The sequence below is a fragment of the Cuculus canorus genome, chromosome 12 (assembly GCF_017976375.1).
Source record: "Cuculus canorus isolate bCucCan1 chromosome 12, bCucCan1.pri, whole genome shotgun sequence".
Taxonomy (NCBI): Eukaryota; Metazoa; Chordata; class Aves; order Cuculiformes; family Cuculidae; genus Cuculus; species Cuculus canorus.
In genome coordinates, this window is record NC_071412.1 from 19300773 (window position 1) to 19324681 (window position 23909).

Consider the following 23909-nt stretch of genomic DNA (forward strand, 5'->3'; position numbering starts at 1 on the left):
ACTGAGGTAATGAAGGATATGATCAGTTTTCTGAGGGTGCTGTGACCTAGAGGCAGGTCTGATTACATCATTTGTTTTGGGTTGTCTCTCAAAAGCTTTATAAAGAGCACTCCTAAAAGGAAAGAGAGAGACAAGAAGACAGAAGAGCAATAACTCATTAGCAGAAGCTCTGTATGTGTGTGTTCTATTTGCCACATATCTACAAGGGAATTTCTTCAGAGTGCAGAGAAACCTGTGAAATGTCAGAATATTCTAAATCTTTCCTTGAGATGTCAGCCAAGAGCTTCAGTATAGTCACAGTCTCTACTGTGCTTATTTTCTTCCTAAAGGTACAACCCTCAATACAAGCGCCGTTGAATGGTAAAGTCTTTCAGCTTTCTATTTTATTGTCACTTGTACCCTCGGGCAGTTCATGCATGCAGAAAACTGGCATCTTTTAACTACTGCTATTTCAACAGCATGCTCAAAGTTGTGTATTGTTGCAGTCTGCAGTTGTTTGGAGGTAGTATCTTTATTTCATTTTCTCAGAATGGATATTCTGATACATACAGGAAAAAGAAATTTGTCCTTTGGTTTACTGTGTGTTACAGACTTCTTGTATGCTCAGTATGCTTTGCTTTGTGATCTTTTTGTTTCTCATAGAAAGAAGCAGGCTGGCCCTTCTCAGAGTTAGTGGAAGCATCACGCCTTTCCCTTTTCCCTGTAGATTTGTAAAGCAGAGGAAAAGAATGCAATCCCTGTGAAGTGCTCCATATATTAGACTTTATTCTTTTATATTTAAACAGGCCAAATTTTGGGAGGTTAGCACTCCTCGCTCTCTTTTAAGGAATTAATGTTCATCTATGCAAGCTGATTATAATCTACCTACCGTGACTATAGGATATGAGGGAGAATCATTGTAAAGGGTTGTGTGAGAGGACTTACTCAGCACATGTGTGCATGGGAGGAAAATCCTGAAGGCTGAAGTGTAATCCAGAGCAGTCAGCTTCATACAGAGCTCTGCCAAGACAAGCGTTTTATGGGCTTTTTTGCATGAGCTACATAAGAGATGGAATTCAAACTTTTAAGGTCACCTTCTTATTTCAGGCATATATCCTCTGAAAGATGGCTATATTCTGTAGCAGAATCTCCCACCTCAAGGGCAGAGGTTCCTAGAGTTTGATGCTTTCCAGAATAACAGAGTAAAGCTACGAAGTGTTCCCGGTGCTTTCTCTAACACAGAAGGTTTGCAAGTGAAAGGATGTGTCAAAAAGATATGTCTTACAATTAGTCCTGAAGGGAATGCAGAAGAACTCCTATCTTAAAATTAGACACCCAGCACCAAGACAAGACAAGAGTCACAGCATCTGCCTGTCCCTGACATCTTCCCAAGTCAGAGACACACTAACATAAATTACCACAACTTAAAACCATTCCCACTTTCCCAGCTCCCAACTGACACTGAAAAAGTATTAATCCCCTGGACATTGCTCAGTGAAACACATATACGGTGGCTCTAGGAACCTCCTCTGCTGTGCATGGGCATGTAATTGTGTTACTCATCAGCACACTCATGAACAGAGACAGAAGAGTGCTCACAGGCACAGAGCTGTTGACAGTTTCTTTCTAGATCAGACACTCATTCAGACACTCTGAATCAGACACTCTATAGACTTTCCTCCAATTTTAGGAGACTGTACGACCGTCTGCCTTATCCTCATTTCAATACCAAGCAGAATAAGGGTAATAGCAACTTTGCTCACATTCTGAGGATGGCAGCAAATCACGTTTCCAGCTCTACACCTTCATTCCGATGAAATCAAAAAGATTCTGTCATCTGGTCATTTCATCTCCTGATTCAAGGTAGATGAAATAAGCATTAACTGTGCCTCAGCCCTACCTATACGAGTTGCTATTATTGTCCTCATCAGGAAAGTCATAATGGGAGTGAATTGCAGATCATCAAAATGTTCACAGGCTAAGGAAAATTTCACTTGGCAAATACTTTAAGCTTTCATTTATTTTTGTTTCAATTGGCATAAATGCTCAAAATATTGTAAATCTGTGAAATTGACTGTTTTAAGGTCTTTCTAGATTATAAATCATATTTTTGGCACTTGGTACACATTTTAATGGGCAGTAAGAAAATGAGCAGACAGTAGCTATTGTAGTTAAGCGAATATTTCATCAAATCCTGCTCAGATGAGGATGTGGTGATTTGTAAAACTTGTTGACAGTCAGCTGCTATCTTTATGCAAGTTTTACTTACAGAACATGCCGGCCAGAGGATACAAGCATCCCCAAAAAAACCTCAGTAAGAGATCATTCCCTACAGAAAGAAGGGGAAAGGAGAATGTGGTTTCTCATCTTGAAATCTAAAACAGTGCATGAATTCTTCCGCACTAGGAACCTGGCAACTTTAGCCAGGATGATTACACAGACCTCATTTTGGAAATTCCAGTGTAAAAGAAGGCAGCACACTAGTCCTAATGAACTGGAAGCAGAGAGCTTAGTGTTCCCAGGACATACCAGTGCATAAGAGCTAAGTGCAGCTGTTTTGCACATCCCTACAAATTAATCCCAAACATTCCACTCAACATTCTTTGGGGAAAAGCTCTATCTGTGACCACACTTCAGAATACAAGAAATGCAGCAGGAATCATGTACTGAACAGATATATATATATATATATATATATATATATGCATGTGAGGATAAATATTTTCTGGCAAGCATGCATGCACGCACAGGCTTACTGACTGTTTGCAAAACTTGTAATTCAAGACTGTTTTCTAAGCAACAATAAAATGAAATTTGCGGAGAGTGAGAATCTGCATTAGCCTGATAACTGAAACTGTTCAGGTCTGTCAGGACAAGCACCTATAATTATATAGAAGCTGAATAACTGTAAGTAGGTTTCAGGCCAAAAATAAATAGATTCAGAAGGGCATTTAATAAATCAAGCTATTTCTAAAGACAGGCAGAGGCACTGTCTCAAGTTCAGTTCCTTAACTAATGGATGAATATTGATAATGTTAACAGTCACTCAACCTCGCAGGATTCTCTGAGTTACATGGATTTGCATATCACACTCTCTTTTTTCAAAACCCATCTATTCCTAGCTGGCAAATCCCAGAGATCTCTGTACAGAAATGACTGTCCATCTTTTCTCAGTGTAGCAACTGGCAATCCACTGATGTTTTTCAAACTCCTCAACTAGGCATGAGGGGTTCATTAGAGCTACACCCCTGAGGACCCTTGTCCTTAGTTTCCTAAACAGAAAAAAATCAGGGATGTACCCACATACAGGGTCTGCGGCTAGTCCAGGGAAAAAAAAAAAGGACTGACATAAGTTTTGCACCAGGATTTAAGTGACCACAAGAAAGGTAAGCCCTATGCGCAGTAGGATAATTATAGTTATAATTTTGGTGAGAGGGGTTCACAGTCTTTGAAAGCATTTGTTTTACTGTACAGCAGTGGCTAGAAAGATAAAAGTACTGCAAAACTCAGTACATGGGTTTAAGTGGTAATTTGTTTCTTTAAAGAGCAAAATCAATTTCAAATATTCACAGTAATATTTCCTTTGTCTTTAAACAGGGTCAAAATGGTCTTATGTTGGTAAGTACTAATTTGTACATACTTTCGCACTCTAAAGACAACATGTCAAATGTATGCTGTTGAGAACCTACAGGGTTCACTATGATTACCCAGCTTTTGATCCTGCCTGTTGTCTGGAACTCTGTTATTTATCCATCAGGTTTCATACCTGGGTGATTGAGAGTCAGTTATTGGGTTCTAAATTGCCTTGCAGAATGACAGCAACTTCAGCAGACTAAGACTGGCCCTGTAACTGCAGAGGTTCCCCAAAGCCCTCTGTTTCCCTACCAGTCACAAACCAGCAGCACGTTTCATCCTCCTTCTGCAAAGAGCATATCTTTCCTTACCAACATAGGTCTTAATTTTCAAGCAGAATCAGAGTTCAGCAAGTCACTTGCATCATTTTATGGAGACTCAGCTCCTTGATAATCCCAGCACTGATAAGGTCGAATGAATCATATTCAGGAAAGCCGTGCTGTGTTGTTCACTAGTCCTTTAAGTCACCTGTTAACCCAGAAGGAACTGATGGCTGCTCACAAAGTAGAATTATCTAGAGATTTTCTTTTAATTTATTAAATCCTCTGGCTAGTTATTTCCTCATTCAGAGCAGTGTTTCATATGCCACATGCCCACAGAGAAGTAGGCAGTACTGAGAATCTCAGAAAAAAATGCTTGTTTCTTAAAAGCCTTTGGTGTTGCTCCAAGACAACACAAAGAACCTCTGAGATTGAACTTGCTGCTAATAACTACTCCCTTTGGCTGTGCTCCAGTTTACCTGACTCGCTTCACATAAGCAAAAGGAAAACTGTCAGCTGCACGTCTATAGGTATGAATGTGACTGCCAGTATGTGTACATATGCTTGGCATTCTCATTAGGAAATAAAAGCCTGGCACTCTCTGAATAACAAAAGCCTGTGTTTTCCATCTCGACGGCAGCCATCAGATGAACCTAACTCTGCTGGGTAGTAAGGAAAGCAAAACTTTTACTATCATCGGAGTAGAAATTTTGCCCTCCTTTCTGGGTTAATGCTTATTTTAATTAGTTACTTCTCCCTTTCTGGGAAATTGGGTACCAGTGTTTATTTCAGAGTATGTTTTTCCCTGTCCCCAAGTTCCTCAGTTCCTGTTAAGTGTTTCCATACTGCAGTCTGATTTCTAACGTGTACTGGAGGATAAACTGAAGGTACACATAACAGATTCTTAGATTCCTTTTTTTTTTTTTTTCCAACTACTTATTTTCAAATATATCTAGAAAATTATAGGAAAGCAACTTCAAAAAATTAAAATGGCCACTGTACAGAATAGTTCTTTTCATATGCCTGGAGAAAAGCAGAGATAGAATATTGGTCTGCACAGAGAAAAATTGCAAGTAGGGAGACGGCAGTCACCCAGAGAAGAGCCTCTCCATACTCTCCTACTGATCTTGGTTCTTTACAGCAGCCTACACCTTCCACCACTTACCTTTATCCCTGCAACACTTTGCAATGCCTCCTACTAAAATTAAGTCAACAGGAAGGGAAAGGAAATCAAACCATTATAATCACAGTCCAGACTGATGTCAAGATAAGGGTCAAGGTACAAGGTTAAGGGTGGAGGAGAAATCCGGGTGCTGACTGTCAATGAGAGTTTTATTTGTTCAGTGTGACAATATGCAAAACAATGTTGATACAGCGCTAGCAGCTCAGGGCATGGTGGCAAAGCAAGATGACACTGCATGTGATCAGACCTTATCTTTTCAGCACAAGCTTTCCAAAGAAATGGGCGTCTGACTTGGCTATAATGGAAACTAAAATGTTAGATAAAATAAATACAAAAGCTAAACCTCTCTTCTGTTTGCCTCTTCCTTAGCAAAACTGCAGCGATGCTATTTTTTCTCCCTGATTTCACTACTCTTATACATAGCCCAAGAAAAAGTGCCAGGGGAAGCAGCACAGGCCAGTGAGCCCGCAGCCACCTCTGACACAGGCTTGCTTTGCGTCCTCTGATGGGCTGCTTCACCTTCTGTACAATGGGCAAAGTAGGCAAAGCATACCATGAGAAATGAGTTCTTGGTTAAAGAACTAAAAGAATTGTTCTGATGCCCCACGGCTCAGGACAGAACGTGCATGCAGCTATTGGTGCATGGAAGGTGCAAACCTGAAGTCCGCTGCTCCAGAAGAGAATTGGTAGAATTGGAGAGCTGGGCTTCAATTCTTTGGATTCTGGCTTTCTGCTTCTGTAATGTACGAGAACTGGAATGAAATCAAAGAACCAGATTCACTCCTTGGGAGTGGATAAGCAGCCACAATGAAGAAAACTAGCTTTCCAGGCAAGTTTCAAGAATAGTGCTAACAGAATTAATAACACGCTTTAGCATGCAAGAAGTCAACTTCACTCTACAACTGAGACACAAGAACTGTTTTTAACAGACATCAGGCTAATTGAACTGGCAAACTCTTTAGTTTTACTGCTGCCAAATACTCTACTGGAATCTGGTGAGGTGCTGAGAACCCATGCTAAGACCCCTGTTTCCTCTTGGGAACTGCCAGCTTTAGTGAACACGCTAGACTATGTACAAAATTTTTAATACAGCAGTTGAATAGAGCAGCAGGGGCAGTTACAGCCCTTGGCAGCTCCTCTATCTCACAAGCTTCCCTCTGGACACTTATGTGGAAGATATACAAATATATGTGTACATAGAATGGTATGGCTGAGCTTTGCCTGTGCTCTGAGCGCAACGGAAACCATACAGTCGTGTTACACTGGCAGGGAGCCTTCACTACTAACTCAGCCCTGGGCTGATGGCAGCTATACAGCTTCCAGCTGGCTGAAGACAGGGCACAGCACTCTGCCCGACGGCAAAAATACCACAGACATTCCCTGTGTAACTGACCCAATGTAATTTACTACATTAGTTTCTTCAGATCAAAAGAACTTGGATACCCCATGAGAAGCTTGAGCAACATGAATATTAATTGGTCATCAGAACAAAAGTCTGTTGGTAACGCTAGTGTCTCAGAAGCCTGTTTTCTTCTTAAATCAGCCAATATACACATCCTTGGAGCAGATACCACTGTTGTTCCTAAAGGAACATCTGTCCTTCATCACCCAGCAGCACTAGGGCTGCAGGGCTGGCTTAGGCATGGAAAGCTAAAGGTTGTCAAAGAAAATGGACACATGCAGCCATGGTGCTGAGGGTATTTACTCAGCTCTCTGTTCAGTTGGGCAACAAGTCCATCCAAAGAATCATTACTACTTTATTTACAGCTATCTTTTATAAAATAGCCATGAGGGCACAGCCGAGCTCGGGGTTATTTACAGCGTGGTAAGGGAACATGGTCCTGGCAACTCGTGTAAATGAAGGCAGACCACAAGCTGGATTTGAGCAATCCAAGCCCACAGTCCCTACAGCAGGGAGTGTTCATGGCTGCATTGAGAGCAGTGGTAGCAGAAGCAGTCCTACTTCCACCCACACCAACAGCTCCATACCTTAATTTGCTCACTCCAACAGCTGAATAGTAGCATTGGGTGGGTAGGACAGGCCCATGACACGATTATTGCTCTGCTGACACAGTCCTGACAGGATCCTCACAGCAGCAAACGTTATTTGAGATATTTTTGCAAAACTTCTTATGTTAGTACCTTTTGGGACTTGTACAAGCCAAGCTTAATACATCCACATGCGGTTCTTTATTCAGTAGTGATCAGAGAGGGCCTTTGTAAACACAATGTGATTTCCACTGAATTTATCTGAATGTGCTGGCACGGAGAAAGGAAAATTTGGTTCATAATCAATCAATCATTTTCAACAGACCTAGCTGTGAAACGCCTCCCAGCTGTGTGGCTTATTGACCATGGAAATCTCAATTTCACATATGCAAACCCAAGCTGCAGTGAGCTCAGCTCTTTGAGACAGGAGTCTTTGAGGCACTTGAAGTGACCAGGAGTGAGGAAAAAGAGCAAAACCTGCTGTAGCTTAGAGGCCTGCAAGCAGAGTTGCAGGTGTATGTCAAGGAAAGGACAACTGCTAGTAAAGATCAAGGTACATCAAGACTGCAATAAATACAGCATTTTATAGAAAAGACCAGTTTCCCTTCTGAACTGCTGATGGTGTCATGGAAGTTCACATACTCATTTGCCAGCTCATAACGGCATTAAATTCATCCAAACATAGTACTGAAAAAGTGAGAGGTACTTCATGACGTGGTTTCCACTGGCGGGGACTAGAATTTTATTTTACACATCAACTAAAAATTTCCTAGTTAATTATCAAGTCTCTCAATCTATGATATGTAAAATATTAAAGTCTTCTTGCAAACTCATTATCTTATCAGTGCATAAATACCCCAATTTTTTTAAATTACTAAAGTCTTTTTGCAATAAAGGCTTCTCACCAGTTTTTCTGACACTGCTGTAGTCTTAGCTCCCGGGAGAGTGTTAAATTTCAGTGTCGTTATCTCGCACATCAAGTTTCAACCTCAAGAAACTATCATTTCCTGCTGAATCCTGATATATATTTTCCTGGGAAATATTATAGAGTATGTATATATAGCATGGAATGTATGCTGTTCTGGATGGATGTTATATGCCCTAAAAGATGTAGAGGATAGTATACAGTCTTCTGTAACATCAGCATAACATTTATTAGCCTTTAAAAAGAATTTCAATAACTTTAGGACAGTACCATGGAGATCCAAGAGGACAGAAACTAATGACTGGCACTGAACTGGTGTCAAAGACAAAAGTTACAGCAACATCAAGGCCTATTTGTACTGAAAAGCACTGATTAAGTCTGAGTATCCACGCTGCAACATCATGTGCTAACTTATGTCTGGTATAATCTTAAAGAGCTTTAACAAGGAAGTAAGTGTGTCTTTGAGTTCAGTTCAGAACTGAACTAGTCTATTCTGTCACATGCGCTATGTTTAAGTCAGATTCATCTCCACTGTCTATACCTTTAGAAATGGTCTTTCACACAAAAAAGTGAGGCTCTAATAAAATTCTCCTGACTGTTAATTTTCCTTCAGAAAAGAGCTGAACTTGCTTTGCCACTTTGACCTGATCCAACATTACATGCTAGCATTCACGGTTCATGAAAGATGTTAGCATACTGGAGAGACTTCAAAGAAGCCACAAGGAATATAGGTTTGAAAAAGAAGCCTTCTAATCAAAGGCTCGAGGAATTCAAACTACTTAGTTTAAGAGAAGTGAGAAACCAGGTCCTCTGTGTTACAAGTACTTCAATGAGGAACAAAACTATGATAACAGAAGCTCTTCAGTTTCTAACCGAAGGATTAAAAGCAATCACTACCTAAACAAAGTCAAAGCTAGACAAACTCACAGTGAAAAGCAAGCTTCCAAGGACAATAGTTATCCATGGGGCACTAAAGAAGTATCTTTTACCCGTAATGCTTAAAGGAAGAGTAGATCGTTTTTCCCTTCTGAAAGATATGGCCTCACTGAAGTAGAAATTACTCTGGGGAGGTCCAATGGCCTGTGCTATACAGATTAGGCTGGGTGATCCCAAAAGTCCTTCCTGCCTTAGAAAGAATCACCATGCAACTTCAGAGTCAAGGAGAAACACAGGCTGCAAGTACCTCTTTCGGTATTTAAACGCAAGTGGTCTCAGTTTACAGCTTGCAAACAGCTGTGAGCTATTAATGTGCAATTAAATCAAAGGCACAGTTAAAAATCTCTCGATATTATCTATTCTTTGTAGACCCTACCTAGGGCAAAAGATCATAATAAGGGAAAGTTTTACCAGAGTTTAAGCAAGTTATTGCAGGTCAAATTATTCTAACACCTTCCAATTTTGCAAGTTAGCTTTTCACTGTGGGTTATGCAATACTGCTAGATAGAGCCAAACAGTTCATACGATCAAGGAATGGTTTATAAGGGTCTGGCTTTCTGCGACTTCCATAGGAAAAAGTAATTCATGTCAGTAAGTAATCCAAATAATGTCACAGAACCAGACTCTACTAGTCACGCTTGTGGGCTCTGAAGAGAGTTAACACCATCGCCAGGATGCTGCTGCCAGCCACGTCTGCAGTTCCCCAGGAGTCGAACATCAACAGCAGCTGAGACTGTCACAAACTGAGGGGCAGTAAAGTGTCTCTGTGCGAGACCTCGGTTGGCATTTGGCCCTTTTTAGCTAATGGAAAGATGAAATTAAATTACAAAAAAAGTCTTAAAAATTCAGAAAATGTTTTCTTTCCAAGTTTTGGGTAAAGGCTGAAATAGGGGAGTTTTAAAATTAATTGCATAGATAAGGCCTGACAAATGTGTCTCTTTGTCTCTTTGTTAATTTACACAGGTCCTGATGGAGAGAAGGCCTGGGCAATGAAATACCCATTTTGTGGAGGAGTATTCCAATCGCCTATAGATTTCCACAAAGATATTCTCCAGTATGACTCTAATCTCTTGCCTTTAGAATTCATAGGCTATAATGTGCCCTCCACTGACCACTTTACATTGACCAATAATGGTCATTCAGGTAAGGGAGCACAATGACAGCAAGGGACTCTGAAGGAAATAGTTGCTGGACCTCATGCTATTTTATTTCATGGGTGAACTGCTTTGGTTATGAGATGAAATTAAGCTGAGATGATGAAACTTTCGCATCAGAGTCTAGAGAACAGGCTAGGGAAACTTGGGAATGTACTGAGTACAAATGGATTCACAGTAAGCCAAATTGGCTGAGGTTTTAAAATAAACTCTAGACGTGTCAGAATTAATTCCTGAGCTTTTCTTATTACTTGGGTTGGAGTGCTCCAAAAAAGAAACAGACTTTGTGGTTTTGTTAAATAGAGACGAACTGATAAAATATGGGTGCAATGGGTCTCTGACATTCCAGTCTAATCAAAGCAGCTCCGTTGAATTACAGGGCAGGGGGGAAGCTAGGAGCACCTTTCTGTTCCTTTGACTTCAGCTAAAAAGCTCTTTGGTGTCAGATAAGACAGATAGATAAAAAGAGAGAGAAACAATTAGAAATTGCGTACAAATAGTACTAAATCAAAGTGTCAGGATGGTAGGTAAAAGCAGAGAAGACGCAGTCTCATGAAGGACTACTATATTGACAAAATATACCAGTAAGCTTATCCCATCATTTTTTGTTCCCTCCTGAAACATAAGAAGACATGGCAGTAAGAACTGTTGTAAGGCCCTCCGTCTTTGTGTCTTCCTCTACTGCATATGCAACAAAATCCTTTTTCAGTCTTTCATTAACAGATGCCTGACATGCAAACACTTCTTTTTTTCCTCACTCTTTCACTTGGGTAATCCTGTTCATAGAACATCATAATCCCATTCTTAAGCAAGGGCCAGCCTCTTAGGGGGCATCATTCGGGGTTTTCCTCTTGATCGATTTCTCCATCAAAAGCAGGTTGCTTTAGACTAGGAATGGTTGGAACAGTCCTTCCTTGTGAACCTTCTTTACCTAAGAGCCTTTCTTGGTTCTGAGAGAAAGAGCATACTGTTACAGCTGAATGTATTAAGTGAGAAGCAGTAGGCAGAGAAGGAAAGATTGTCATCATGGACTTTAACCATGTCAGAGAGCAGAGACAAAAGAACAACAGCGAGAGCCTTTTCCTCATACAACAGTCACACAGGTAAAAGCAATTTCCTTGTAAAGTCTGTGTCGCTGATATTGTCAGATCTTGCCCCTAAAATAAGTTCAACTACTTCCTAACAAAAGGCGAGGCAAAAACATATTTTCCCCCCAATGTGGGAATTCACTTCTAAAGTCAGTGCCCTCTTAGAAAGCAGCAGGCATGTGACCCACTCTAAAAGCCTCATTCAGACACAAACCTTAATTGCTCCGAGTAATGAAAAATTAGCCTTAGTTAGGGTGATCACTATTGTATCTGTGGCTACTTTCTCTCACGGATAGAGAGGAAATCAGTAGGATGCTTGATACTGTGGTATCAGTCATTCCTACATACAACTAACGTGCTTCACCAGCCAGCCAATCCATGTAAAATTACCTACTCAGCTAGACTGAAAAGAGTAGAACTCAAAAAAAGCTTTTTAGCACTAGCATAAAACCACATAGGTTTGCAGCTGTTCCTTCATTAAGGTTTTGAGCCTCGTTTCTCTTGCAAAACACGTCTGCAACACTCCAGAAACAAGTTGTAGTCACAATAGAAATTAATAAAGATAAATGGTAAAGAAAGCTATTTGTTTTTTACATAAACCATTGCTTTATGAAGTACCAAACTTCTCAAGCAAACAGCTCAGTTTCTGCTGAGTTGAGAAACACTACTGTAATTTCTACATGAAAGAAACAACCCAGCCTGTCTTCCACACTGGAGAGCACTTGTAAGCAGAAGGGAGGATCTCCCTCCAGCAGATCAGGAGAGGAAACATGAGTTCTTAAAGCTTGTGATTACCCTACTACTTGACATCAGTGCTCTGGGTTTCAGGTGGAGCAGGGAGAAAGGGAAGTTTATTTGGTTTTGCCACAGGTTCCTAAAAGAAGATTAAGAGGCAGAGGAGTTCAATATAAAAAGAGTTTACAAATATCACAAGAAATATTATTTTATTAAGCCATTTTCAACCATTATAAGGGGACTGAAAAAAGACACATGAGCCTAAGTTTTGCTTTGATGCCTCAATAACTGTCTCTCCAATAAGATGAGATAATTTTGCATTCTTCAGGGAGATGAAAGATTTCAATTAACAGCAATTCTCACATTCAACTCCTTTAGTTTAAGAAAACAGAAAAAGGGTATATTCTACATCCACCTGAATTGCCAAGAGGATTAAAGACAACTAAAGTGTTTATCTCTTACCACAAGTAGGGATGGATTTCAGTTAAGAATCTGCTTTGTACATGTTCCATACGTAATATACTTAGACACAGTATTTTTATTTGCATTGTGCTTGAATTCTGTGGTATCATTTGTTCCCATCTGGTTTTGGTCTGCTTACAGTGAAAATGTATCTGTCACCTACTATGTACATCAGAAACCTCCCGTTTGAATACACTGCATCTCAGCTTCACCTACACTGGGGGAACAGAAACAAGTCAGAAGGCTCAGAGCACACAGTCAGTGGGAAGCATTTTGCAGCAGAGGTAAGACGAGCTCAGATGAGGGAAAGAAACAAAGAAGGCTGTGCAGGTGCCTTTGTTTCAAAGTGGGATCTTTATCTTGGGTATATGACTGGAAAAGGCTGCGAGGTTTTAAGCCAAGTACTTACGATCAGGGTATATAGTTAAGAAAGTGCATTGTGCACTGCACAAAGGATAGACTGCCATGTACTTTCATGAATATGCCACAAGTCAAGGAGTTAGAATTTAGGTTCAGGGCTGACACAGGCTGACTCGAGTAATTTCGAGCAAATTGCTAGATATTTGAGAAGTTGGTTCTTCTCTGCAAACCAGGTAAATCTTTTAGCTGCATGACATAGCTTCTCTGTCTACCTTTACCCACCTTCTTCTATCCAGTGAAGAACTATTTGCTGTCTTTCCTAATCCTAAACTATGGATTTGGGAATAGATTTTGAAAAGCAGTACTAATTGGATATTTACCCCAAGATGAATAAAAGATAAACCAATCAGAATAATTTGCTTGCATATAAGCACTTCAGGAGTTTGTCTCTTCTCTAATTACATTTAATGCCATGTTTTGCATTCTAAACATCAGAGAGCCCCAAGAGTGCTCTGGTGTTAATTTTTCAGAAACATTTACTACTACTACAGACAAGCTGCCTTGAAGCTGAAGCGACGAATATTCTTCCCCTCGCCATGATGTAAAGGGGGGAGTAACTCAGCTAGAGCAAGGCTGGGAGTGGCAGTTCCAGGACCTTGTGCTTTCCTCTACGATGGTTTTACCACTACATCCAGAAATCACTGAAGGATCCCATTGTGTTAGCTTAGTCTGAGGTGGCTGCGCTGGCCCTTTTTATCTGCGAAACATAAACATGAGCACGCACCAGATATTACCACAGTATCTCCTTCTTTGCAGCTGCATATCGTACACTATAACTCTGAGAAATATCCAGATATAACAGCAGCAATGGACAAGGCAGATGGACTGGCGGTTTTGGCTATTCTCCTTGAGGTAGGAAGCGGGGCATTTTTTTCTGTTTAGAATATGCTTTCAATCACTAAGTCATCAGGGACCTTTAATGAACAAAATTACCTAGATTATTTAACAATGCAGTAGCTGAATAGAGAGATTATTCCCTCTTTCTTTCACAAAAAAAAGGCCAGATTCCAGCAGCACATACATAACCAGGAACAAATTTTAAGAAAAGAGGAATTCTGAATACTTCCTCATGTTTTTCAGTGGATTGGCTTCAGCTATGTTAAATCCATGTTTGAATTTATTTACAAACTAAGGATCAGTAGAGTTTTTCAAACAACAGACAAGAGTGAATTTCAAGCTCACTTATTTAAGAACTGCCTATTGTGGCACAAAGCAGTTTTAACAGAGTGGAGAGGCACAGGCGGACACAATCCTGGCTGTGGCCACTACATGTAATTAGGATTTGACCACAGTCTTCAGGTCCCAAACTTCCCAGCTTGTTTGAATCACAGATTTACAGGAAACAAGTAAATTCAGTGCCCTTTTTATAACAGGACAGCTTTCCAATTTTCTCCTCTAAAGCCCCACATACAAGCAATTAAAGATAATAATGATCTGAAAGAAAAATTTTTAGCAGCTTGTATATATATAACTCTCCTTTTTCTTGAGCATTAAAACTCCTCAATGAGACAACTATAAAAGATGATTTTTAAATGTGAGGATTTTCTGCAGCATTAAAAAAAACCTGAAACACACAGGTCTTCACATTTCCATCAAAAAAGTGAAAATGTTCTAGTTAGCAGACAAAGCTCTGATTATCATAAATATTATCCAAGCTCACTTCCTAACAGCTCTAAGACTTTGACAATAATTTTGCGTTAAATTTCAGCTCATTTGGAAGTCGCAGCTGTGAAAAGCATCAGAGTATTGTATTTTATGCTAGGGAATAATACTGGGATTCTGGTTATTTCTAAGCAATGGCGTTTAAAAAATCAAATAAGGGAACAATGGAGATGAGGTCTTTGAAAAACTTTCAGACAGCTGGTGGCTATTACAGTTGATCTAAGGACATCCATTTTCTATGTCTGGTTGTCAGAGGAGTTGCTAAGCACCAGCTCAAAAGAATTCATAAAAAAACCACATTGATTATTAGACTGAAAAGCTGCTGGTAGCAGTTGAAAAACGTGGTCTTGTTTGATAGTTGAGTTATAGCCCTTGCCAGTGGCCCTGTGGTACCCAATAGTGTCATTCTTCATCCTCCTGGACTAAAAAGTCTTTGTGGTTTTGGGTGGAAAAATGTGGCTTTGACTAGAAACCAGGAGAAGACTTGAGGAGACTGTCAGCTGAGAACTTACGCCTGCAATGTTCTCAGAGGGAATGGTTTCTCTTCATTTGCACAGCATGCTGAACAGGCAAGGGCAATTGGGTCTTTCAAGTGCACACAAGAGGCCTACACTGCAGTTGTTAAGACAGCATTATGACAAAGCAGCTCTAATAGCTCGGAGTGAGCAAGAGCATTATTGGGGTTCTGAGGATAGTGTTTTGAGTAAAAAAGAGTACTTAGCCATTCTAATATATGAATATCTGGACAGTGAACACACCTGCCTTATGACAGAGGCCATCGGCTATCAAATACTGCTGTCTGCTGTGCGCAGAAGCAAAGATTCATATTCAGACTGCAGTGATTAGCACAGCTGTTAATAGCCTGCTTGTTACAGATTGGACCCTTCAACCCATCCTATGAAAAGATCTTCAGGCACTTCCGGAACGTGAAATATAAGGGTGAGTGGCTATAAATCCAACTGAGAATGGCTAAGAGTATCAGATGTCACCCTGAAAAGGTTCAAATCGACTGAATAAATGGTCCAGAAATCCCAGGCAAACCTGTCACAAACTCTGAAACACTTACAAACACGGTGCACTTCTGCAAAGAATGTATGGCTTGCCTGCACTGTGTGTTTCTGACCAGGCCTTATTTCTTGTACACAGTGATTTTTTTGCTCATACGGCCACAGTTTATCTTACAGAATACCAGTTTGGTATCTAAGACAAGATTTGTACTTAGGAAATGTATTCCTTAGTGTACTAAATGTAAGTACTAAATGTACTTAGGAAAAAAAAAAAAAGATGTATTCCTTACTAAACTGGGGTCATCTCTGTTAAAATGTATTTTTCCTCTCCTAGTGATATGACTGAAAGCATCCTCCTTACTGAAAAGCAAATTCACTTCACTGCTACACTACCTGTGTAGTCATGACACAGCATTTAACATTAACCCCCTTTTTTAGATCAGGTGGTCCAAGTTCCCGGTTTCAATATTCAAGAACTGCTTCCAGACAGACTGGATGAGTACTATCGCTATGAAGGGTCCCTGACAACTCCTCCTTGCTACCCTAGTGTTCTCTGGACAGTTTTCCGACACGCCGTTAAAATTTCTCAGGAGCAGGCAAGTTTAAATACAGCACGTGTTTTCCTGAGGTGTCTGCTAAAGACCAGTAAACACATATTCTAATTTCCTCGATTTCTCTTAAGTTCCTGTAAAACTGAAAGATAACCATTGCTAAAAATCCTTTAAGTGGGAAAAACAGCACAGAACTGACATAAATCGATACCCTTCTGCTTGTAGTTAGCACATTTTCATTTGACCAGAAAAAAGAACAGAGAGTTGTGTATCAATTGGTATAAAATTAGTGTGAAAAAACAGTCAAGTGAGCCTGATTTCTGTTCTCACTATGCACTTACTCTCTGCTTTGAGTCTTCCCATGAGTCACTTCCAGATCATCTTTGTTCAGGCTTCATGGCTGAACCCTATTCACCAAGTATTTTAGTGCTACTTTGATCCTGGCTGACCTAGGTATGACAGGCTGGGTAGATGTTAAGTTTCTAAAAACACATGATATGTTATTTGTCAATCTTTAATCTTCTGCCTTTTCTCCAATGCACATTTTTTGTGCTCATCTAATTAGCATATTTTGTTCTGAGGTGGCCACTTTCATAAACTATAAACTCCAAAATCACTATCTTCTGATTCACCTGATTATAAACACAGGGAAAACAATGTTATTATCAAAATCCCTGATCAAGTGACTGCATGCACCTTGTTATGAAAGTCCATTCCTAATTTTATCCATTCTGCCAGATGATGTCTCTCCCAAAGCAGAGAGTTCTTTCATAAAGCAGCTTTTAGTAATGATTAGGAGTTAGACTGTGCTAGAGAGAAAATGCTGCAAAGGACCACCACATTTCCTCCCACCCAGTTTTCCTGGTGGATAATTACCAGCCAGGATTCATTTTATCAGGATGTAAGCGAAACACATGTGGAGATAAGACACTGTATTCTGTATTTGGGCTCACAGACCATGCAAGACTTAAGTGTTACTTAATGTATCCTCTTCCCTTTGTCTACCCCTTTGATTTCAAACACACTCCCGGTGACCATACAGTGGCATTGCTGCTTCTGTATGCTGGGAGCTGAACAGAGTGCTTCTCTTTATAGTTACTGGCACTGGAAACAGCCATGTACTGCACAGAGAGAGATGACCCAGAGCCCCTGGAAATGGTTAACAACTTCCGAAATGTTCAGGAATTTCATGAAAGACAGGTTTTTATCTCCTTCCGTGAAGGTAAGTTGTATGAGTGCTTCTACGCAAAGATATAGCGCACAGTGATTTGTATACAGTGGGAATACTGAAGTGGCAGTTCTCTTGCACTGTACCACTACAAAAAATATAGTAATCTCATTTTCCTGCAGTTCACCTTGTTCCCTTTTCTTCTGTTAGTGTGTTGTTGCATGGGCAACTGTACGAGAATAAGGTATTCAAAGAGTACTTAAGAAGTCTTTTTCCCACAGTGGGTACCAGGCAAGCCCTGCAACCCTTCTGATCAAAGGCAAGAAGATAAGAGAACGAAGACATGTTTGGCCTTGTTATGCTTGGCAGAAATATTTACTGTCACTTCAAACACTAAACAGTTCTCTACAGCTGAGCTGTTTCAGTCAGCGTAAGTGCTTAAGCTGGTCTTGTTTCACCAGCGACATTTGCTGGTTCTCAGAAATATTAGGATTTTTTTAATGCAGACCACACATTCCCATTAAAGGGAATCACAACTTCGCCTTTCAGGGAGACTATTTTTGGGAAATTACACAGAGTTAGAAGAGGACCTCGAGGAATTCAAACTTACAAACAAAGATAATTTATATGATCCAGTGCTACAAATGAAAAAAATTGCCATCTTACGAGGAAGAACTGATTTTAAAACTCAGTTCTGCATTGTTACACAGCGACAATGCATAGGTCTGGGGAGCTAGTGCACAAACCCCTGCATCTGTGGTGAGAAGCTTAGCTGTGCTCCAGCTAAGGCACTGGAGTACATTGTTTGTCAAAATGTATTGTTCCAGTTTCTGTGTTGTCTTGCAAACAAACACTCAAGCAGCTGTGAAGCTGCGAAACGCACTGAAAGCAGATGGATGTATCTAGGCAAGCTACTATAGTATTTGAAATTGAGAGTAAAGGATTTTTAAAAGAAAAAAGCAGACTTCACAAAAACAATTGGTCAATCAGTAAGCTTTCAAATTAAAATAATGTGATAGCGCATCATTTCAACTTGGTCTGCTAGTTTCTTCACTGTTTAGATGACAGGCCTGAAAATGCAGGAGTTGTCTGTATTGGAAAAGTTCACACAACAGCCAGTGCAGGAAACAGTTGTCCCTGCAGGCATGCTGCAGTAGCCTCTCCCTCATGGCCTTCTTATATGACTAGGTATAAGAGGGTTAAAACTTTCTTCCCAAACATCCAAACTCAAACCCTGGCTACCAGCTAGAGAAGTAGTTGGGTCCAGAATGGCTATTTTGGTAATATCCTTCAAATCTCTGCTCAAGTAAGACTACATACAACAATTTTAAATAGCAGAGTCAGGATTTGCACCACAGCTGCCAGTTTTCTGAGACTGTCAGGATTGCTCTGCAGGCCCTTTCTTAAATCCATGTCTAAACAACCTACTATAGCAATGTCACTGCAGAAACACTTACTGAAGTAACACAATTTCTAGAGCAAGCCGCCACCTTGTATTTAAGAGCCGTTCACTGTAGAATCCTACAGAACCAACTCGTACTTCTTCTACCCTCTCAAGTCATCAAAGCTCAGTATTTGGCAGACTTGGCAAGGGTATGTTGCTGATTGTTGACCCCATCTATGAGCCAGTGATCTTCTGAGTCAGAGTGGTCAGTCAGAAATGAGAAATTCAGTTTTCCACCTGTTTCTTCAGCTGACCTTTCAGCACCTGACTACTTTCTCCCTGTAAATCACACTCATTACTTAAAAGGCAGAGAGTTACAATCCATGATCCCAGTAAGTGAAAATCAGATACTATGCTTCTCATCCAGGGATCTCTAAACACTTCACAGAAATAGTGTAAGCGTTATTATTTCCATCTGTGGGGGAGAATTGGACTCAGATGTGACTTTCTCAAAATTGTTGCTGTGAACTAGTGCCAAACCCAAGAATAACATTTGGCTCTCCCCCTGCTAAGTCACATTATTTGGTCCCATGCAGTGGTGACAGCAGCTATAAAAGCATTTTCAATGTATCTTTAAAGCTGGCATGACTTACCAGTGTTGAATTGTATGGGTTACTGCCCACCCTGCTGTTCTCACCCAAGAAATGGTCAGTACGGCTACAAAAGGCATCGCTCAGGGCTACTTTAATAGAAATCCCATTCAGTCTAAGTACATTTAATTACAAAAGCTCATTGACTCTATCAGTGAACCATAGAAAAATGTTCTACCCATTTCAAAAAAGGTATTCATCACTCCTGTAATCTCACATTCCACCTGCTACGGTCACAAAGGCTCCCTCACAGGTGCAGTCCCTCACTTCAAGAAAAAAAGTAAAAAGAAAAAGAAGGAAAAAAAGGTTCCTGTCAAAGCACAAAGCGCACCTGCTTGCTGGCTGCAAGTGTCCAGCCTGAAGCAGCTGGCTGCATCATAGGTAGGAACAGAGCATACTTATTAATAAGGGAAGGAGAGGCCATACAAAGAATCAGGGCTTGGGCCAGGCAACCACAGAAATTTGTGAAAGAAATCCTGTAGTGCACAATCTAGGCCCCTACTACAGCAGGTTTTCAGAGAAACTTAGCATCAAGACCAAGGGCTGCCACCATGACCTGAGCACAGATGCCACAAGGTGGGGCAATTGAGCTGTATGTTGTATCAAAAATGCAGATAACCGATGTGTTAGGTAATCATTTTGATGCTGATAATTAAAATCTAAATTTATGCTCACTATTAACAATTACTACATTTAAAGGATGATTCAGCAAAACTCAAACATGTTTACAATGTATCCTGCCTGTCAGCAATCTAGTCCAACAAAATTGGCTTCACATACATGCAGCTGAAATTCATTAAAAAGCTCAAAACTTCCACTGCCCACAAGTTCAATGAGAACTGGTGTCTGCTTTTGATTATAGCACCATCCTGAAATGCTACCTAACTAAATTTTGCAAGTATGTCTTTTCATCAAACCAAAATGCACCCTACCTTTCCTCTTGCCCCATCCCTGAAGGTGTTCAAGGCCAGGTTCGATGGGGCCTTGGGCAGCCTGATCCAGTGGCAGGTGTCTCTGCCCATGGCAAGAGGGCTGGAACTGGGTTATCTTTAAGGTCCCTTCCAACTCAAACCGTTCTATGATTCTACGATTCTTCAGACTAGAAGCCCTTTTTCTACAATTAGCAATTTGGTCCATTTGGCACACCTTTACTCAAATAAAACTCCCCCTTTTTAAAACACAGTTTTACTTCAACTCCATGGATTGCAAGCTTCTTCTACTCATCTGGACTTAAAATTAATAAAGTATCTAATGGGTTAAATGGGATAAGTTTAAACTCCAATTTTTACATTTCTGTCTTCTCAAGAGCTGATTTAATAGAAAATATTTTAGATGGACTACCTGAAACCTGTCAGCTTCACTCTGAAAAGGTTCTGATGCTGCTTAGAGAGAAACAGTCATTTGATAAAGTATAAAAAACAATGTGTAAATGAGTTATGAAATTGCAGTTAAGAAAAGAGCGCTCTCCTTCAGGATCTTTGGGAAGGCCAAAGTAAATAAAAATACTTTCATTGCCAAAAATACATAAGAAGGTCATTATCAAAGATGGCATTATGATCATAAAGTTCAACATCTCAATGCAATCATGAGATCGCTGTTCTTCATATTAATATCCTGAACTTATTCTTACCTTCTTAAGATGCCTTTAAGCCACGTTCTCAACAGCAAAGCATTTCACTCTTCAGCTGTCCACGTTCAACAGTGTTCTTCAGCCTTGGGAAAACAAAAGACATCAAATTCAACACCCTTAGTTGCCTGTGTTTAGTTCCTCAGTTTCGCTTATGCGCTCCTACGCATTATAGCATCGAACGCCACAGAGTTTCTGATCTGCTATGCCTGTGCCTGCATGTTGGCTTTGTGTCTTCAGTGAGTGTCTAAATTCAGTGTTGTGAACTATGCATTTAGTTGAGGGATTAGGAGCGTCCAGTATACATCCATGTAAAGTTATCCATTCCATAACTGACTAGCCTTCTCCCCTCAAGTAAATGAAGTTAACTGTTTCATATGCTTTTCCTCTTTTCCTAGGTTTTGTTGTGTCTGCTGTAATAGCCTGCGTTCTGGGAGTTCTCTTCATTCTTGCCATAGCCTTCTGGCTGCTGAGGAGGAAAAGGTAAGATGTGTCTGTCGCAACACAGGAAAAGAAGTCAAACCAGATTTTCCTTCTGACACAAAAAAAGTGCTTCTGTGTTCAAAATCTATCACATTTCTAATAGTGGTAATGTTTGATCTTCTATGAGATATGATCTCTTTCTACAAGCTTTGAATTGTTTTTATCACTATCAGCTCAATCCCTTTGTGATCAGCATTGACTCTGCCACCCAGAATGTGTTCTCCTGAAACATTTGTACCAGTAAGCTGCTGTGGCATTTGCACCCATACAGAGAAAAATAATCTCATGCATGAAAAATGGACCATTTTAAGTAACTCATGGTTCTTTTCCTTCATTGGAATTACAATTACGTAATGAATTTGTTTTGTTTTAGCTGCAAAATGGGAGGCGAAGACAACAGAGGAACCATCTACAAACCAGGCATGTATAAAGAGGAAGAAGACATCTCCAAACTTTGATGCCCTGCTCTGTAACAAAAGCCTCTTTTCATAGCACTGATTTATTTTGCATTGGTGGAACACGCTGCTTGTTCTTGGCTGACGATAAACCTCAAGAGTGTCCTAAAAATATACCAGCCAAAAGTTTCCTGTAGCCCTTGTTCTCTTGTTTTACAAAGAGATATGATCATGAATACTCCTGAGCTAAATTCCTCACCACATTCTTTTCATATTTGCTGCTTACTGAGTCTGGGTCTCTTAATTGATTTTACAGTTAATCCTAAACTCCAATTTTATGGTTTGTTTAGCACAGATTTTCCCACAGGTATTTAAATCTGAAGACACTCATTAAGCTCCAGGTGCTCTTCCCTGCTAAATCCAGGTATTATTTTTTAGCATCATGAAGACAAAGCGCAATGTGTCATTCAGACCAGAATTTGAACTAGGTCGTTCGGCAGATGTAGTCTTTAGAACCACAGCAAATGATGTTAGTACATTCACCAGTGGCTTTGTAACAGAAATAATAAAGGAAAAACCAAGTGTAAATGCAATGAGAGCCACAGGGATATTTAATGGCGTTCAAACCCAGGAACTCAGTGCTGAAAAAACACTACTGTTAGAGGAAAAGCTCACTTTCCAGTTATTACATAACCTCACAAATCTGTCTTGGAGGTCAGCCTCTGTCTGTCACTGGAATTACAGAAGCATCTTGTCTTATTCTCCTGCTCCTATTTATAGTGTGTGTATGACTGATGTGGAGATAATGCAGTTGCTGCTGCTTTTAAACAGGTTTGCCATTTAATTACGAAAACTCGATTGATTTTACAGTATAAATTTCAGCCGCAATTATACAGTAGATGGTTTTGCTGATTTAGTTCTCTGAATTTAGTAATTTAATTATCAGAAAGTAATCAAAATTATCTTTTCAAATCTCATAAGCTAGATCCTCGAGTCTCATTATGCATTTTAGAAAGGGAGAAGCATAAACCTAACTTTGTTTCCACTGAAGACAATGTGAAATATCATTCACTTCAGGAAGAATAAGGTTTAGACAGCCTAGCCCCAGATGTAGACGGAATTCCTCTTGAATTTGACATCTAAAGTGAAGGCCCACAGTCCTTGTACTTCAGTATACTGGCAGGCAGTGATTGAGCACAGGCTTATACCTAAAATAACTTCAGGTCTGAATGCTGCTAAACACTACTGGGGAAATTCCAATCTGAACTTTACGCTTAGATCCATTCTCCATTCAGTAGCACCACCACCATACTTGTAATTCTAACTAAATAAATTGTGCGTTTTTTCCTTTGAAGATGGGAGATGCATAGTTACGTTTTAGATTCCTCCCCTTCTGGACGCCAGAAAATTGTCTGATGTCAAAAGCAACCTATTGAGTGAAAGGAGAAATAACTTATTAATACTTACTGTACATGAAATTTAGGACCGTGATCTAAGTAAATTGCATTTACCAGCATTTTCATATTGTGTTAACAAGCATATAAATATCATGTTGTTGAAATGTTTGAAATAATTTAAAAAGCAGCTTTTGTGTGCAATGGGAAACATTACCTATCTTTGAATGCAGGTGTTTAAAAGGCAAGAGTAGATAATAAACTTTTATGACGTTTCTGTGCTTTCTCTTATTTCTTCTACAAGGGCAACATTTTAATTAGTATTTTAATCTCCAGCTCAGCTGATTAGAAACATCGATCAATCACTCTCTTTCGCATACAACACCCTTGGCAGCTGTAAAAAGAAACATAAAAATCTCAGCCAAGTACTATATGCTTACTGTGAGGAAAGATCTCATGTTACCAGCAAAGAAAACATATTACACATTAGGCAAAAAATGTCTCCTTCAGAACTACTTCTTAAGCAAAAGAACAAACTGAAGAGGGATTCACACAAATCATATTCCTGCTACTCACACCTGTAACACACTCTCATCACATGGAATCCTATGAAATCCATGCTGCCTTTGAAAACGCAAGCAGATGGGATTTTTTTTTTCCTTAATACTGTATTACCAGTTTGCACTGCCAGCAGTCCCAAGCTGGAAGAATCTAAACCCGTATGTTTTCTGGGCTCTTTAGACACTAGATTTAATAAACCTATTGCTTTATAACTTTTTTTTTTAATACTTTTCAGGTCATCTTTTTTGTCCTCCTTACACACA

The 23909-nt window shown here is 39.9% G+C and overlaps 1 protein-coding gene across 2 annotated transcripts; it reads left to right on the plus strand.

Annotated features, from left to right (window-relative positions):
- The first annotated feature begins 145 nt into the window (after window positions 1-145).
- Window positions 146-23362, plus strand: CA12 (carbonic anhydrase 12). Of its 2 annotated transcripts, XR_008451865.1 has the most exons (11): window positions 146-360; window positions 3577-3597; window positions 9869-10048; window positions 12486-12628; window positions 13521-13616; window positions 15302-15365; window positions 15872-16029; window positions 17080-17206; window positions 20826-21052; window positions 21212-21296; window positions 21670-23362. XR_008451865.1 is itself a non-coding variant. In XM_054077671.1 (10 exons), exons 1-10 carry the CDS (start codon window positions 174-176, stop codon window positions 21752-21754), a joined length of 1146 nt encoding a protein of 381 aa, XP_053933646.1. In that variant the 5' UTR covers window positions 146-173; the 3' UTR covers window positions 21755-23362. The 2 variants fall into 2 exon arrangements, 1 of the variants encoding a protein (XP_053933646.1); XM_054077671.1 differs by lacking the exon at window positions 20826-21052.
- The last annotated feature ends 547 nt before the right edge of the window (window positions 23363-23909 follow it).

Excerpts from the sequence above, each read along its gene's own strand:
- CA12 (XM_054077671.1), top strand. The coding sequence starts at position 174 with ATGTGTGTGTTCTATTTGCCACATATCTACAAGGGAATTTCTTCAGAG. Across the intron at positions 13,617-15,301 it reads TTTTGGCTATTCTCCTTGAG|ATTGGACCCTTCAACCCATC; the intron begins GTAGGAAGCGGG and ends TGCTTGTTACAG. Across the intron at positions 16,030-17,079 it reads TTAAAATTTCTCAGGAGCAG|TTACTGGCACTGGAAACAGC; the intron begins GCAAGTTTAAAT and ends TTCTCTTTATAG.